The 19763-nt window shown below is 36.6% G+C and overlaps 1 protein-coding gene across 3 annotated transcripts in view; it reads left to right on the forward strand.

The window, feature by feature from the left end:
* Positions 1 to 19763, forward strand: part of LOC110447164 — a 207253-nt gene that overhangs the window by 108620 nt on the left and 78870 nt on the right. For all 3 annotated transcript variants that reach the window (XM_021492674.1, XM_021492673.1, XM_021492675.1), the window contains exon 3: positions 1685 to 1867. In XM_021492674.1, the coding sequence (XP_021348349.1) occupies positions 1685 to 1867 (183 nt within the window). The remainder of the gene's footprint in view (positions 1 to 1684; positions 1868 to 19763) is intronic.

Below are 19763 nucleotides of genomic sequence, written 5' to 3' on the forward strand. Positions count from 1 at the left end.
CTTGATCGATTAGAAAAAATCAGCCGCAAAGATCTGATACGAATTTGAACTTGTCAACAAATATAACTGTCTATGATGTATGGTACATGTCACCTTTGTCTGACTTCGTGCAGATGAATTAACTAATGGTATCATTTAAAATACGAGGCTTGACATGTTTTGTTCCCCTCGTAAAAGCCTGCAGTATGTGCACTCCTTAAGCCCTGTCAGGTACATGTAAAAAAGATTGATCTGTTTTTTATATGTTCTTGGTATATCAGAGCTACTATGGGGTGTGTAGGTAACAATATCAGAAGTAAACACGGGCGTGTCAGGTTGATTTGGTAAATATTTTGGAATGTGAGGTGATAAGCCGTAAGGAAAGATAGGATTGAATATTTATAAAGAATTTTTTACTTTTTTTTTTAGTTTTGTGTCTCCTCAAAAGTTTATGGTCATAAGGTGACAGAATTATAATTAAATATAGTTAATAGATAATATAATTATAGAAAATATGATGAATATGGAAAATCGGAACGAATGGGGGTGGACGGTCTTGGGGTTCAAGGAGCCCATGTCCCTTAGGGGTTCTTTATTTTGATAAAGGTCCTGTTAAATTCTTAGTCTAAAAACTTTTGTTTCCCAAAATATGCTTTTAAATTATATATTTCAGGATGGTGAGAATAAGATTTTCAAGAACCAAAATTAATGATTTCCTGGTTATCATAAAAAAATTCATCACGAAACCCCTCAAATATTGGTCAACGTGACCTATATTTTCTGCATCACTGACTTTTGTCAGACTTTGTGTTATTCTCCGTTTCTGTGGTAAGATTTTGTGTTTAGCTCCATTTCAATCAAAGCTGGAGTTGGGCATACGTATGTCGGGCATATTTAAATATTCCAGTGTGATGTATCCTCAAGCGGTTTAATAAGAGCCTTTTTGAGACAGATCAAACGTTATGATATGAACCATAAACATGTGTTTGTTGTTTAGATAGATTGTGTATGCTGTCTGCTTAGTATCTTTGGTCTATAAAGACAAGACACATGTTGCGTATAGCTGTGATGTCATAGTATCATATTTATCCTACAATAAGCCCAGGGGGCAAACACAAACTCTAAATGAGGTGGGCTTATTATCAGGCATGGGCTTATTACCAGGCATGGGCTTATTACCAGGCATGGGCTTATTACCAGATACATAGGTTATCTTTACAAGGTTGATTACGATCATCAATGAGCACATTTCAGAAAATCTTTAGATATGATAGGGATAGATCAGGAATATGATTATTCCTAATAAATCAAAATATGATCATAACTGTACTGGTGGTTTGTCATAATAGATATCTCTGTTCAAGATGAATGACAAATTGACAATTTTATGGACAAAATGAAGGAAAGGAATTAGATTAGTTGAAGGTTTTGATCTAATCTTTTACTGGTATTAAGTGAGGACTTCAATAACTTTTAGAAAATGAGTTACTCCAGACATATGTTTTGCCATTGAACGCGCCTTGGAAATGATTGGCAGAATCATAATTACATCAATCAAGACAGCCAAGACAATCGTTGATATTTGATTTGTAGTGAGATCATCAAACATGTTATAATCTTGACTTAAATTGATCCATATTTTTCGTTTTATCAAGAATTATCTTTGTTATTTTGTACAGTTTGGAAATCTGTTGTGTCTTTGCAGGGGATCTCCAAAGTTGGAACCAAACGTTAGCATTTTAAGAACGTCATCATTTCTACAAAGAGCTCGTGAATTACAAGAGCTTGAGAGAAACAGACTAGGAACACAGGATGATACAATCATACCGAAGGAGACAACCAACAGAGCTGCTGTGAAACCTCGTCAACGTCGGATAGAAAGCTTTCAGTAAGTTTAAAATATGTGACCTCTGTTTTTTTGCAGATTATAAATTGCTTGTGCAACACACAAACTTATATTAATTTCAACAATGTCTACACAAATATTTTCTCTGTGAAATGGAGATGCCATTTTTAATTAAAAAATTTGAAGTATGTAAATGCTTTATTTATGCATACTTAACAGATTTTAGGGAGAAATATTAAAATGGATAAAAAGTACTCGAAATTACTCTGTTGGACAAATCATGATGAAAAATTTCATAATAATATAAGACCAATCGATGCCCAGGAGAAAATCCCACTGAAGGATGGTTCAAATTTGGTAAAACTTGAGGCTTGCCGAGAATTTTGCACCAATTTGAAATGCTGCGGATGTAATTTCCCTGTCCTACGCGCCTGGGTTTGAATGGGTATCTTTCTCTCATTCCAATTATCTCCAGAATTACCTCAGAAACCTGAAAAGGCATAGCAATGTCTGCACTGCAGTAGCGGCATGTTCTTTATATTGTGACGTCACATCATTATTGTCTCTTGGTGATGTCACGCACGTGAAATGCGTAGCAAGATAGAAAGTTCTTACACACTTTCCTTACAATGGCCAGTTCTTCACTACACACAGGAATAGTTTTTGTTTGCACTGCATTAACTGAATAAATAAATCAAAATAGGGAACCTGAAAATTGAATTTTAAAGCAGATGTAAATTATAAATGCTAACTAACAAATTATGCTTGACAGCCTTCTTGTAAATTGGCTAAATTGGTTGCATTGGGTGTTGATCTCCTGTTAAGTGCAGTAAATAAATTATAAACAAGGTTCCAGTACGAGTTTTGAAACTAGTTCCTGGATTTTGTATCTTTGAAGATTTATGATGTATCAGTACACTTAATGTTCACTAATTGATAATGTCTAGCAAGACGTATAGCTGTCCAGGCCAAAATTGATAAAGAGGTGCCAAAACACAATTCTGTACATAAAAAAGGCTAGCAGTTTACTCAATCGGAAACAAATTCATTGATCCATGTCTGGGTTCACTTGATGCAAACAATTGTAAGTGACATCTTATTTTTTCATGGATTGATGAAATTGATGGCTTCTGTGATAGAATTGATTGAGCGACCAACAATAATGTCTATTTCAAGGTCACAGGCGTCTGTTTCCAAGGTCACAGATTGTTGACTTTGTTGATTACAGTTAATTGGTTGTAGGGTCAGACCATTGTAGTTTTAAAAGGTTGAAGGTCAGGCTAAGGAAATGGAAAATGTCTATGTTGATTTATCATTATTCTGCTTGGTAGCTAATTGATATCAATATTTGAATTGCATTAAGTTTCTGTGGGTGAAATACACTAGTCAGAGTTTTACTTAAGGCATTGTATGCTCTCTGAAAATGTTTGTATAGTATTAAAAATAAATAATTTCTGAATGTTTAAAAGACATTTTTGTAGAATTTTAATGCTGTATGATCATTATCATAACTTACCACATGTAATTTTTAGGAATGAATTGAAAATAAAATCAAGATAGAACTTATCAATAAGTACTGTCAGAATTGTTAGCTTTTGTTGATGAAAAATCTTTGTTAGTTTATAAAATGAACAATAATCTAAACTTTATTTTTTTTCCGATTTTCTTTTATTAAATGTCGAAATATTTTATCTCTATGTTTGAATCTTCAGATGACCATATTAATTCATTTCACTTTTTTTTGTGTGTGAATTCTGATATTTTAGTTACATTTTACATTTGTGTTAATTCAATGTTAAGCTGATTATACTTTGAAGAATTTGGTTCAATTCTAACTTTGACAAGCTTACTATTTCATGGTCTACTGTACATTGGATAGGTAATATTTCGTGAAGGTTTTGAGCATTAGTTCTTCATAATTGGCTGCTGAATGAATTTAGCAGGTGCCTTAAATTGCCCGACATTTGGCATCAGTATGTCATCAACAAATTTTTTAATATTTCACTTTTTTCTTCAACTGTGATTTCATGAGCAAGTTCGTACCTGCACTCATGAAAATCCTAACATAGGTTTTACTTATGAGTAATAAAGAATAAGTATTTTGTTACTTTAAAGTACAGAATAATTGGCTTCAATAATGGCAATTTAATTTGTTGTGGCAGAAATTTATATATGTATTTTGTATACAAAATGGTAGAATTTTTTCATTCATGGTTTTCTATATGAATAATTGGTCTCAAATTTTGTTGGGCATACAAAATAAGGTATGGCATTTCTTCCTTTGTTGTGGAAAATCCGTTAAAAATCTATTCAAAATCTCGGAGATAGAATGACGCCATGCATCAAAGATCAAAAGGGAACATTCTTAGTTAGCAATAAATACAACAAAAGTGCACAGTGTTTATAGGACGGAATTATATATCATCAACTGTTCGTTTACAAATGTTCCGATTTCAACAAACTCCGAGTTTAAATGGGCATGAAATTTTCGACTTTGGTTTCATATGACTGAGTTGTGTTTTTCCAATTTTCTCTGAATGAATAACATTTGAAGTTTTATGGGTAGTCTGTTTTGTTTCATCAGAATTAAAAATTCTTTTTATTTGAATGGGTAGAAAAAAATATGCATTGCCCTGGCATGCATAAGTAATTCAAAGGAATTGGAATTGCAAAAAGCATGCAATGTGGGTTCTATGGTCCATTTCCTAGCCATTGTTTTGACAGATAAATGCATATCTGCAGACGTCTGTTACCACAACGGGGGTTTAAAGGTGAAGATTTCAACATTTCCAGCACAGGTCTGAAGAATGACACTCAGACAGCATTGTGCACTGTTCTTTAGACAATTATATCGAAATATTCACACCTCGTGTTGAAAGCCAAGGCAGATACAAAAAAGGAATCACAATTATACACATGTTTTCATGGACGACAAACCACCTAAAGATTGGTAAGGGGTCTTGTCAAAACAGCTCAAGTTGGTTTGGAAAATTGACAGCATTTTGTTTTACGGTCATGTCAAACAAGTCATTATTGCGAAATTTAATTGAATACATGGAAAATTCTTGGCCTTGGAAGTCAACGATTTTCTTTGCTAGCGGCTAAACCACATCATAAAACAAAGAGATATTGTTCCAATCATTGTTTTGTTGTACGTTACAAGATTATCCTTGTACCTAAGGAGATAATGGCCGTCGTTTTGGTGTCGTCCCATTCATGGTACACGTGATGAGCATCAGCGATGTGTATTATGATTTTCTTCCATTATTTTTTTAGATGAATAATGAATAATACAGCAATCTTTACATCTGGATTTGTGGTGGTATTTTCTCAAATGTCTGAGCAACTATTGTTCCGATATTCAAGACTATTGTTATTTCAGTCTTTTGTTTCAAGATATAAAATTATCAGTATGTTGCATAAGATCTATGTTTAGAATGATCTCCATGGGTTAAATAGCTGTTCAAGACTAATGTGATACGGTTCATAATTCACAAACAGAGTAGATATAGAGGTATTTAGGTGTCCGTGGGACACATATTGAGTACTTTTGTCGTCTGCTTCAAAATAATTGTTATGATAAGTACAATATTAATACAGTGTGGTTTATAGAAAATCTGATAAAAAAAACCTCCAGCAATAATCCCATGCGTGGAAATAAACCCATCTAAATCTATTGTAGTTTTGTAGAAAAGCCAACAAATACTATTCCATTGTCTTATTATAAAACAATCACTTACTTTGAGCGAGAGATTATGTGTCGGCCACCTGGGCTTATTTCAGGATACAGTAGTGTATTTATGGTAAATGAAAAAATATTGATAGGACATAGTAAAAGTTTGTGCTTCTAGACGGCCGATATACACGTATTCAAGTCTGGAAGTGATTTCAAGGTTAAAGTTTGTAATTTAATAAAATATTTTAGGAAAAATGAATTATATTGCGCCGTGTGTTGAATTACAAATTTTGACATCTGTTCTGCATTAAAAGTTGCTGTGAACAACATCAGTATGGAATGATGTTACGGAATATAAACTGATGAATCACGAAAGTTTTTTTTATGAAAATCACATCTTTGAAGGAAACTTTGTTAAAGTTTAACTTTGTCAGGTTGGATTTTGTCTAAATCTTTCATTCAAATGAATTAACAATAATATTTATAGAGTTCATATTACATCCCTCTTGCCCAAGGGAATATAGGATTATTATCCAAATCGAAGCCAATATTATGGATTATCTCAATTACGATAATTTAGATATATACCGACTTTTAAATGTAAGAATTAAGGTGGAGTCATTGAAAAATTACTTCAATTTGATCTTTCTCAGTATTGAAATCTCCAGACCTGAATTGATCTTTAAGGTGAAGAGCGTCACAGCACCCTGTGTAAATATCTCCAACAAAGAAGAGTTCCAATTTGACAATTTTCTGACTTGGAGTTGCTTGCCCATTTACTATATAGCAATGCCTTATAGACAAAAGAGATGTGTTTGTAATAATTTACTTTTTCACATTAAACATCTGATCCTTGGGGATTCAATCCCTGGACCTTTTGATTATTGGCACAGAGCATGTTCAGCTAAACCACTGTACTGCTGGTCCTCATATTTATTATGTTTGATGCTTTTCTGCAACATTATTATATATAGAAATGAAAGGCTGGCATTTTATAATTGTCTTTATATGACTCAGAGGAAATGACATTAATTAGATAAGAAAATAACTTTTCAAGGCCTGCAAAGGTAAAATGTAGTGGGACTCCATATAAAGTTCAGTTTCTTAACTGTTAGGAATTCTTAATTGTTAGGAAATTTTACAAGTTTTGCTCATTGACACTCGAGGTGTCCTTGTTAGAGCAAATCAACATAATGATGATCCCCAAATGTGACAGGATATTATCTTTGTGAATGAAGCCCACGGTGACATGATGATAATAATCTCTGCATGAGACATTAGCTCTGAACTTTGGTCCTGTCTGTTTCAATGAGCACAGGTAATCAGAATTTTACAAATATGAATGATTAGTAACCCATTATGTACGTATGATTCAATTCCGTGATAATAAGCAGCGGAGGTCGCGTGGCGACATCAATTGAAATGACAAGATAGTTCTTCCGAATATTATTTATGACTTTCTAGCATGATTCTAATTATACATATTAAGTAAAGAAATTGTAACTTAAAATTTGTCATAAAAAAATTGCAGCTTTTTAAAAATGATATCGCAGACATGCTGTCGAAAATGTATTGTTTAAGAAATAATTAACGTGGCTCAACTAACTGAGCATGCAAATCATTTGAAAACATAAAAACCAAGATAATTGAAAAATCGAAAAAAAAACCTGTTGACATTTTAGAATTTTGTGACTAATAATTGAAAACAACTTTGAATGCAAACCATTGAAAAAGGAGTTGAAATTGAATCCTTCAAAGCAATAGATGAGTGTTTTAATTGAATTGCTTCTTTTGTTTGCACAGAAATTTCTTTCATGTATTGTGTTTCTAGCGCTTTGACAACAAGTGCCTCAATTTTCATTTCTTGTCTTGTTAAGAAATCTTAGAGATGACCGCCCATTGACAGCAAATATGTCAATTTTCATATCTTGTCCTTTTTAAAACTTCTGAAGATGACAAAGCAGAAAAAAACATGTCTTCACTTTTTAAACAAAGTCGGTCTCTTGCTAACTTTTTGAAATAGGGAATACTTCAGAAATTTTGTCCCGAAGACCAAACGACTTAAGTTAAATACAAGAAACTGATCGAAAATACAATGTATACAAAAAGGATTGAAATTCAAGATGTTCATAAACAATTTCTTTTAAAGCCCATCTTGTCCACACCGTTCTTTGTTACAGGAGAAAAGCAGAATAAAGCATAGCTTGGTAGAAAGTGTCTTATTACAGCGGTTTTCACTTTTCTATAGCTACTTAAAGCTACTTTCTAAATCAGTACCAACTTATCACTTTTTACTTCACAGGAGAATACAGATAGCTTGCATTAATATTTCATTTCCTTCCCAAACTTACAGAATCAATTGCTTATAGCACAGTCACAACCAAATTTGCCTCAGAATGATATTGTCAAATGGACCATGATTCTTTGCTGTATATAAAGATGGGCCAGTGGTCATTTAAGGGCATTACAAGATAAAAACATTATTTTTCAAACATGTCTGTGATTCAGATGTCATGATTTTATATTAGAGACAAACCTCTCTGGGACATGTTTGACAACGTGGAGTACATGTGTCCCGTGTTATTATTGCTATTATTGGATACCAAATATGACAGCAGTTAATTTCCTGTGAATGTTGGGCGCCCATACATACACGGATATTTATATATTTTATATGACAAAATAATTGGCAGCTTTCATCTTCAAACAAACTGTGCCCTTACAATGACATTTATGAACCTTCAAATTAACTCCATAGTTTTTTTAGAAAGAGGTGAAGCTTGACATTTACTTGTTTGCAAATAATGTCTGGAATGTTTTTAACAATATTTTTTTTTCGTGGATGGACAGAATTTTTTTGCACAGGACACAATGCACAGTTTCATCCTTATACTTTCAGAAAATTGTGAAGATAAAAAAAAAAAAAGATTTGGAGAAAATACCTTTATGAAAGATCGATGGTGTACAAGTAAAAAGGATGCATGGCCAAAAGCCATTGATCTCTAAGTAGAAACAAATCAGTACATATAACCCTGTCTTTGTCTTTTTAAAAGTTACCTTTCATTGAGAAATTGTTTACATATTTATCTAAATACCAGCTTAGGAAAAACTTACTACTTAAAACATAAATAATCCCTATACTTTGCAGAATTTGGCCTATAATATCAATCATGTACATTTATAAGTGATCAAGACATCACGTTTCACAGAAATTTTAGGATAATTTCCGGGATGCTTGACATTTTTTCTTTATTGCATGCCCAAACCATAAACTTTCCTTAAAATTGATCGGCATTTTAAAGCCAAGAAAGAAACGTTTATAGTCCCAATAACAGTTATAATGTTAGGCTCAAATGGGGATGTTTTAATCTTTAAGGTATCCAGACCTCTGACTGACATCGTCGTGAAAGTACTGAGAGGCAAAGTCGCTAATTAATAGACGGTAATCGCCTGGCGTTAGTGCTGAGCTCTTAAGTGTGACTTTTAGAGGCTGTAGAATTACAGGCTAGCCATACAGAAGGTCAGATCCTTCATTGTATTTATGACACAATGGGTTTTAAATTGATGCTATTAAACCACAATTACTACTCATACTTTCTGGGTTCTCCCCAAAAACATGCTTCTGTTACGCATCACAACCTTTGACTTCACGCAAATTTGTTTGTCTGGATCGTGAAGTTGACATCCATTGACTTGAACTTTGACCTTACCGTGTCTGTTACCCCCTGTCTCTCTTTATAATGGAGGACGGTGGCCAGTTTCTCTTCATCTCAGGAGTGGACAGTGGTCATTCTTTCAGGGAGTGTTTGTGGTCAGGGTAGAGGTTGGAATTTCCTGTATTTTACTGTGAAAGTTGTTCATTTTAGCACGGGTGTTTAAAGATAGGTCAGCTTTATATCTCATAAGAAAAAATATCCTTAAAATAATTGACTTATTTCCTATATCATGATATTCTTAAAGTAAATCAGCCATTTTCATTATTTAAAAAAAGAAGCTAATCAGACTTGGAGCAAGCAGACCTATTGGTTTCCAAAGGCATGCTAATTAAATGACACCATCATCCTTTGAAACTTTCTTGATTAGTTTTGGGACACTGGGATAGCTGGATTCCTGTTGACCAGTGGTCAATCATATATTGAGCAGATATTAGGCCACATTATGGCCATTCAGTATGGCCTTTCATCAGGATGACCATTGTTAGGGTCAAGAGGACACTAGAAAAGGACACTAGTGTCCGACTTTGGGAAGAATTTGTACTTGTCAGAGGATTACTGGTTGAAATCTGTTTAAAAGTTGCTGACACTTGAGAAAGTGGCTTGGCCTTGGAAAGATCTTGTATAGCCAGGAGTGGGGACCTGTCCAGGTTAATTCTTTAGTTGTAACAATCCATTTATGTTGAATACACTTTTGAAGAATATGCTGACACTTCATTGATTATACATGGAAAGTTTTTTTTCTCCAGGATCTCTTGTTTGACCCAGGATCTCTTGTTTGACCCAGGATCCCTCGTTTGACCCTTTAACTCATCAACTTGTTTTAACAATACCTGTTTTAGATAAATTAGTTACTTATAGTGATATTTCCTCTTTCATTTATCCTGAAATGTTGTTTTCGTTCTGTTTATTTGTTTATTTTATAACAGAAAAGAGAATAGTGTGCTTCAATTTGGGATCGAATCAGCAATCCCTAGTTTCCTAGTCGGACGTTCTACCAGCACGAGGCTAGACGGTGATCTAATCCTAGTGAACAATTAAAATCTGCTGCAATTTTATAACTGATCAGTCGACAAAACAAACTGCGGAGTTGAATTAATTAGGTTTTGAGCAGTACTTCACTGTCTGCTAACTCCAAAATATCCCTTTCCTTCTGAAGCAGGTAGCTGTATATCAACTGTAGTAGCTTCTAATCTGTGGACTTGATATTGTAGATTTCGTAGATATATAATCGAGTTAGGACTATGGGTAAAAATAACTGTTAAGCTGGTCGGACGGTCTAGTTATTTAATTACGATGCACCAACAGATTTGTAACAAGATGATACTACCAGCCTACCTGTTGACCTGTCAGTGTACTCTTACTCACCACACAACGGTTTTGAGCTTTTAATTTGTTTAAAGACTTTCCGACTAGCTACCACATTTTGTTTTGCACTACGTAGTAAATAATGATGTGTATTTTTACTCAAATTTGTACCTGCTGTTTACAAACTCACCTGTGATTTGTAATTACAGGTAAGCTGTTTGTGTAGTTCCGTCCTGTGGCCGTGTGTCCACCACAAGATTGTTTGTTTGTGTGAGGCAGGTCGGCCCCTATTAAGGGTCAGGTGTCAAATTACCTGAGTTCATGTAATGTTCGATGATAGGATCTATCGGCCCTGATAAGGGACACTGATGAACAGATAAATGGCTGTGATACTCAAATACCCAAAAGGGACGTGGTGATTCCGGATCTTATGAACATCACCTGATGATTTCTGGAAATCCCTGATACGGACATCACACCCCTGAGGTCACAGCATTGTACCTAGTACATATATATACACCAGGGTATGAAAGAGAGAACTGGAACTGTACCAGACTCTAAGTCACACTGTTACTAGCCTGTTACACACCTTTACTGACACTCTAAGTCACACTGTTACTAGCCTGTTACACCTTTGCTGACACTCTAAGTCACACTGTTATTAGCCTGTTACACACCTTTGCTGACACTCTTAGTCACACTGTTACTACCCTGTTACACACCTTTGCTGACACTCTAAATCACACTGTTACTAGCCTGTTACACACCTTTGCTGACACTCTTAGTCACACTGTTACTAGCCTGTTACACACCTTTACTGACACTCTAAGTCACACTGTTACTAGCCTGTTACACCTTTGCTGACACTCTAAGTCACACTGTTATTAGCCTGTTACACACCTTTGCTGACACTCTAAGTCACACTGTTACTAGCATGTACGTTACACACGTTTGCTGACACTCTAAGTCACACTGTGACTAGCCTGTTACACACCTTTGCTGACACTCTAAGTCACACTGTGACTAGCCTGTTACACACCTTTGCTGACGTTGAAGTTTCTTACTTGTCTATTTCTTTGTATTGTTGGTATCTTCAGTTGATTTTTATGTCTTCTGAAGGCTTGTTTGCTGTTATTTCTTGAAATATGTTCAGAGACAGAGAGTAGTATGCTTTCCCTGTGGATGGAATCAGTGACCACCAGCTTCCATGTCGCTCTACCGATTGAGCTAATTTCAAGGGAAATTTGCAGCTGCACAAAGTTAGAAAACGATTGTAATCCTATATATGTACAATTAAAATCTGCCACTATATATGTATAAAAAATAAATTTAAATAAATAAAACTAGAAAATCCAATTTCATTGAAAATAGATTACCACATGTATTGGTTTTTTGTTGATTGCTCAATTGATGCATTTGCGGTCAATGTAACCTGATATTTGTGACCAAATTGTACGTCTGAAGTTTGTGATAGAACATCTTGTTGATACTCAACAGTTAAACTAGCTGTTGTAGGTCCAAGGTGTTTGCTTAAATGAGTTATGTGTGTGGTACTTTACAGAACAATACTGTTGTAAGATGTGTTCATCAAAATAAGTTGTCAGTGTTCTCGATAGTGTGACATTGTTGTGATCATTGTACTCGTACTAGTCTACATATATGTTATATTTGTATAGTATTCCCTTGACCTTGAGTGACATTGTGTTCTGAAGTGCTCCTCCAAATGTTTTATATTTGTATGGTATTCCACAGGGTGACATTGTGTTAAGGTGTGCTTCTCCAAATATGTTGTATTTGTATGGCATTAACATTCTGATATGCTCTTCCAAACATGTTTTATTTGTATAGTATTCCACAGTGTGGCATTGTGTTCTAATCTGCTCGTCCAAATGTTTTGTGTTTGTATGGTATTCCATGGTGTGACACTGCACATACCTGTGTAAGATAGGTATGGGCGCCCCGGGGTCAGTCTTCTCGCATGATTGACCACTGGACAGTCCAGTACGTCATTCAGGTAACAATGATTGACAGGGGTTATCTTTGTTGAGGTGATCATCGGCTCTTTTTTGAAAGCTACATGTCCATGTCCAGTGGTTTGGGACAAAACTGACCCATAAGAAAATCGTTTAGGTCAAGTAACGGATGTAACTGGATATACACCTGAATATGATTGAAATCTAGACTTGGGTTTTGTCCTGGAGAATCTAACTGGACTATACTGTTAGGATTTTCCATGGAGGCCTTGATCATGGCCTTACGTTTAACTGTGTGTGACATCTCTTTGGACGTGGTCACAGCTGTTTAGGGTTTTTCTTGTCAGATAATGTTGGATGGTTATAATGATAGCGAGAACAGAAACTTCAACACAGGGGCCAACTCAGAAGACAAATATTGACCAGACGTCAAACTCATTGTCAAGTCAATGTTCAGAGTTTTAGATGGTAAGTACTTTAGTTTCTTCAGTAAAGCCTGCAGGGCACAATATATAGATATGTTTTGTTATCTAGAATCCAAGTTTATAACTAGTAAAACAGAATTATGTCTCGTTTGAAATATAATATGCAGGGAAATACAATTTCTGAATTTGTGCCCAATAGGGAAATAAGTTTTAATAATAGTTAAAGGTATATAGGCATTTTACTGGAAATCTGATGATATTTGGCTGAAGGTGACTGAAAAATTGTCAGACCAAGAGTACAGGAAGCTGTATATAATGATGATGCAAGCTGAAGTCACTTACTGTCGGAATGTTAACCCGGTAAGGGCAAATAAAAGTTGCAAATTTATTCAAGGCATCTTATTACAAAATGAGGGAATTCTCCGATAGGCCATTCGTGCTCAGACAAATTTAAGAATAAAAATTGGGAGTCCATTTTAATTGTCAATATACAAGTGTTCCGTCGATTTAATGAGTGGTTGGTGTGGTTGTAAATTGTTCATTGCCAGTCCACCCCCTAATAACGCTGACAGAAGCATGGGCAAGCCTTTTGTGTGTGGCTTCATCAATTTCCCGTTCTCCTGTTATAGGTAGCGACAGATTTTCTCGACGGTTGGTTGCTCAGGGTACCCACATTTTTTTCTGCTCTCTATTGCACATTGGTTTAAATCGTAATACCCAATAATTAAATAGCCCATTGCGTTCTATTGAAATTCTGAGTTTGAAAAGTTATTTAAATTGTTACTGAGATAATTTCATAGCACATGCCTCCAACTTTGCCGACGTTTCTTAGTTTTTCTCATCATCGTGCCGATCCATACCATTTTAGCGTGATGTAATCCCTGTTGGTATTTTTAGCTCCCCACCTGTTGTCAATTCTCGTCTGCCGAGCGAATCACGCTTAGGGCTGAGCCAAGAGAGTTCAGATAGTCGTCAGAAGTCGCTGAACCATGACAATTATTGTAAAGGTCGGCTCATGCTCTCCCCTAGCGTTTCCCTCCATGCAGAGGTCTTCAACTTTTATACAGTGGTGACAATGTCAACAGTGTATAAAAATCGGCTCAAATAAGCCGTGACAGTCGACAGTCCTTACGTGGGGCGAGACCCACTTCATCTCATAATAGAAAAATCCACACAACCGTCTCACAACGATAGGGTTAATTCTACACAGAAATGTAATTCCGATTGCTGGTCATGTTCGGACTTTTACCTTGCCTGACTTACAACTTTTTTTACATTTTACTCTACAGCGTGTCAGAGAGCTGTTTAGTTGTTTTGCACTGAAGACAGAATTTGATTTATAGTTAAATCGTTCATTACAACTAAATGTCTGTGGGTAATGTTTTGAAGTTGTCAGTCTAGGTTACTGATATAGATCCTGAGGATATATTTGACTGAACCTGGAAGGTAGATGTTGTGTTTCATACCTGGACAGGTACATTTAGATCTATACGACACAGGAGCCTTTGGCAGTTTGTGAACAGTGAAGTAGGTTTTTCATGACCCTGCAAGTGAAACAGAATTATGTAAGATTGTGTGGTATTACCACAGACTGAACGGATGAGCTTTATCATGTCCATTTGTTTTTCACTGTTAGATTAAGCATACATTGTAGTGTGGATTTCTCTTGTGATTACAACTGATCTGGATATTTACTGAGATCTAGCTAACTCAGCGTCTCATCAAGTCAGGATTTCTATGCAGTTTTCACAACAGAAACAAAAACAGGATTTCCATGTGTTGTAAACGTGTTGTACTGACAGGATTTTATGTTTTCTCAACAGAAGATAAATCTTGTAAGTATTCAATTATGTTTTCCTACCTGTCAACTTCTTAAATCTATGGCAATCAAACAATTTGATTTGCTTGATAGGTTGAATTAAGTATATATCAAAAGGATTCCATATTTTCTCAACTAAAATAAATCTTGGATGTATTCAATTTTGTTTCGCCATGAGATCCTTATGAAGTACGTCCCACGTGTGGAATTTACGACAATCAAGCAATTTGTTGTGGTTGATGTACTGTTGGATATAAAAGTAGTTTAAATTGGTAATTGGTATATATGAATAACCGCCAAATGGAAAATGTCACTTCTGACATCCTGTAGATTTTATAACTAGAATTCAAAATGAGGTCATATTCATAATATAATAGCTATATATATGTATATAGACGTCCATTTTTTATTACTGTAAATTTGTGATATAAAACTTTTATCGTAAATCTAATGTTGACTGGTACGTGCCATAATATGAAGTAGATTTAACTATACACAAATGGTCAATTTCACTAGAAGGGTGTTCATTTAATTTTGCTCCATAACTGGTCAATTGCACTAATCAACTGGTCAATTTCACTACACAATTGGTCAATTTTACCAAACAACTGGTCAATTTCACTAAACATTTGGTCAATTTCACTAAACAACTTGTCAATTTAACTACAAAACTTGTCAATTTCACTAAACAACTTGTCAATTTAACTACAAAACTTGTCAATTTCACTAAACAACTTGTCAATTTAACTACAAAACTTGTCAATTTCACTAAACAACTTGTCAATTTAACTACAAAACTTGTCAATTTCACTAAACAACTTGTCAATTTAACTACAAAACTTGTCAATTTCACTAAACAACTTGTCAATTTAACTACAAAACTTGTCAATTTCGCTTATCAACTGCTCTGTTCAATGATGACACACATATGCAGATTGGAGGAATGAAAAATGTTCACCCCAAAATTCCAGACATTTTGAAATGAACTAAGTTCTTGTGGTTAAGATATTGAGATTCCAACCCACACCTACAAATCTGTATAGCCGTCGGCAATGCCAGTCAAGGATCAATAGCCTTTCTCACTGACAGGCATACAATATGTACCACAAATGTATTTTTGAAGTTTTGAAGTTCGTATCAGGTGACACGTGGATGATGAAGTTCTAGTTCATCAATTGTTTTATTTATTGACTTTCGTGATCTTGTTGATCCTTAATGTTTTCAAAATGATTAGGTTTCCCTGGCATAATAATCCTTAGTGTTAGAGTAAGTGTGCTTGTCACTCTCCAAGCCAAAGTTGTAAAACCACAATAAGTCTGCCTCTGGGGAAGAATTTATGATATTAAAATCCACAATCCCCATAAGACCAGACAGACATATTATCTGTTGAATAAGAAACTGAATTCTTTCAGGGATTAATTTTCATTTCAGTTTTGTACAGTTTAAGATATAAAGTTTTAATATCGTGAAAGTATAAACGTTTTTAGCTGTACATGAAATTTCATTCAACTTGTTTACTTTTAGACTGTGCAGCATTTTTGGTGCAAAACATTTCCCACACTTACCAGTTGTAATTGGAAGATAGTCAAAATTGATATTGTCAGATTAGAATTAGAGACGTATTGTAAAGAATTCTCACGAAAAGGAACGTTTATGTGTATTGTGACAATGTGTTTTAGTCCTCCGATTCACATATGCGATATGAATGAATAATATGCTTTTAAGGTATACTGTGTTACCTACCTTGCCTGTCGGTGTTTGGTTTATCTCGAAATGGCACGAAGGTGTACAAGTTATAGTTATATGCAAATTTATATGGCTTTATAAAGATATAGAAGTTTTTATTTATTTTACGTACTGTAATACATACAAAACCTACCTACATCAAGATAACAAGCTTTGCGTGTCATCGTAACAGAATTCTGATATCACTGTATAAACTTGACTTGAATAATACAAATTTCAGCAGATAAACTTTTTCAATGACTCATTAGGTGCTTTTCCTTAGGGTCAGATTTAGTGGACAGTATTATCGGGTGTTTGTACTGAGTTTTGAGAGCTGAACTCTTTGTTTATCTAGATAAGGAATATTGATGGAGGTAATCACAAACGCATCCCTATCTTCCTTGGATTGGAACCCCTCGTTGTCTGTGTTGTTTTCTGGGTTAACCTTTAAGTCTAGATAAACAATGGACAACTTTTTATCAACTTTCCGCATACTGTTCATTTCAGATTGACCAGTGGGTAACTTGGGAGGTAGAGGTCATTCCTATGTCCAAGTCAAGTCCAAGAGTACTTTACCAATAAATGGCACTTTTCATATCAAAATGACCTCGTTTTAAATTTGAGGGGGTATTTGAGCGATTTTGAAGGGAAATATTGACATATAAATTTCTTATTTCAAACTGATCCGTTAAAACCTTGGCTCATCGATGAAAATTTGTGTGACTTGACCAGTGGTCAGTGTGAGTTAGGTTGTGTAACAGTGAGTTTGCGGAATTATGGTTGGGGTTAATCATCAGGACAAGAATTGAAGATATGATCTAGTGTACCAAGCTAGACAGAACTTCATACATTTTGAATGAAGCTTGTTGCATTCTGTACCACTGGCTTTTAATCAGCTGGACTGTCACTGCCACTGTTACCTGGACATACCTCCTGACTGTCGGGCCACTGTTACCTGGACATCCCTCCTGACTGTCACTGCCGCTGTTACCTGGACATCCCTCCTGACTGTCGGGCCACTGTTACTTGGACATACCTCCTGACTGTCGGGCCACTGGTACCTGGACATACCTCCTGACTGTCGGGCCACCGTTACCTGGACATACCTCCTGACTGTCACTTCCACTGTTACCTGGACATACCTCCTGACTATCGGGGCACTGTTACCTGGACATCCCTCCTGACTGTCACTGCCGCTGTTACCTGGACATCCCTCCTGACTGTCGGGCCACTGTTCCCTGGACATTCCTCCTAACTGTCGGGCCCCTGTTACCTGGACATACCTCCTGACTATCGGGGCACTGTTACCTGGACATCCCTCCTAACTGTTGGGCCACTGTTACCTGGACATCCCTCCTGACTATCGGGGCACTGTTACCTGGACATACCTCCTTACTGTCACTGCTACTGTTACCTGGACATTCCTCCTGACTGTCGGGCCACTGTTACCTGGACATGCCTCCTGACTGTCACTGCCACTGTTACCTGGACATGCCTCCTGACTGTCACTGCCGCTGTTACCTGGACATCCCTCCTGACTGTCCCTGCCACTGTTACCTGGACATCCCTCCTGACTGTCGGGCCACTGTTACCTGGACATGCCTCCTGACTGTCGGGCCACTGTTACCTGGGCATACCTCCTGACTGTCACTGCCACTGTTAACTGGACATACCTCCTGACTGTAGGGCCACTGTTACCTGGACCTACCTCCTGACTCTAACTGCCACTGTTACCTGGACATACCTCCTAACTGTTGGGCCACTGTTACCTGGACATCCCTCCTGACTATCGGGGCACTGTTACCTGGACATACCTCCTTACTGTCACTGCTACTGTTACCTGGACATCCCTCCTGACTGTTGGGCCACTGTTACCTGGACATACCTCCTTACTGTCACTGCCACTGTTACCTGGACATACCTACTGACTGTCGGGCCACTGTTACCTGGACATTCCTCCTGACTGTCACTGCCGCTGTTACCTGGGCATACCTCCTGACTGTCACTGCCACTGTTACCAGGACATACCTCCTGACTGTCACTGCCACTGTTAACTGGACATACCTCCTGACTGTAGGGCCACTGTTACCTGGACCTACCTCCTGACTCTAACTGCCACTGTTACCTGGACATACCTCCTTACTGTCACTGCTACTATTACCTGGACATACCTCCTGACTGTCGGGGCACCGGTACCTGGACATACCTCCTGACTGTCGGGGCACTGTTACCTGGGCATACCTCCTGACTGTCACTGCCACTGTTCCCTGGACATACCTCCTGACTGTCACTGCCATTGTTACCTGGACATACCTCCTGACTGTCGGGCCACCGTTACCTGGACATACCTCCTGACTGTCACTGCTACTGTTACCTGGACATACCTCCTGACTGTCAGGGCACTGTTACCTGGACATCCCTCCTGACTGTCGGGCCACTGTTACCTGGACATACCTCCTTACTGTCACTGCTACTGTTACCTGGACATACCTCCTGACTGTCGGGGCCGATGTGGCAAAGGTTACGTCACAAAGAGATATTTTTAAAACAGAGGTAAATTTTCAGATCACTGGTCATAGTTTTCTACAATTGCCTTTTTTGCAGTTTCTATTTGTAGTTCTAATTTTTTTATTTTGATTTATATACATATTGTAAATTAATAATTTGACTTGTTAAGCTACTTAAAGTTGCTTCAAGCATGAAAACACAACCGAAAAAAGACAATACAGACATGATTGCAGAATATATCAAGTTCTACTTTCGATTCTGTATTGATAAGGTGGTGATTTAGATGGGATTGCATTACATAGTTCGAAAATCTACAAGTAAAAGTGGTTGAAGACACCAATATTTCTAAACGATGCTTCTGGGTTTTTGAACTGTGCAATAGACAATATCTTTGTTTCCAAGACAATTTGTCTGTGAACTCATAGAGAGGCTAGCTCCAACATGATATTTCACGTCTCTGCAATATGTATATGATAATGACATGGGGTAACTCATTACGCTGCGGACATGACAATTTAAGCGCTCTCCGTAGACTAAAGAGCTACACTGGTGTAAGGAAACGGTAGCTTATCAGGTGAATTGTCAAGTGAGTAGTTCGTAGCTCAATATGCTGCCTGTGGTTAAATGACCGATCGTATCTTTTCAATTTTGAAATCAGGATTTTAAAATTCAGGACTATCGAATGTCAGGGGCCATTCAGAGTCAATTACTCAAATATTCAACGTTAAAACTTGATACAATTTTATTGAAGCCCTGTGACCACCGACCTGTCCCAAAGGAGCTGTGCTTGC

The sequence above is a fragment of the Mizuhopecten yessoensis genome, unplaced genomic scaffold (genome assembly GCF_002113885.1).
Source record: "Mizuhopecten yessoensis strain PY_sf001 unplaced genomic scaffold, ASM211388v2 scaffold3229, whole genome shotgun sequence".
NCBI classification, from domain to species: domain Eukaryota; kingdom Metazoa; phylum Mollusca; class Bivalvia; order Pectinida; family Pectinidae; genus Mizuhopecten; species Mizuhopecten yessoensis.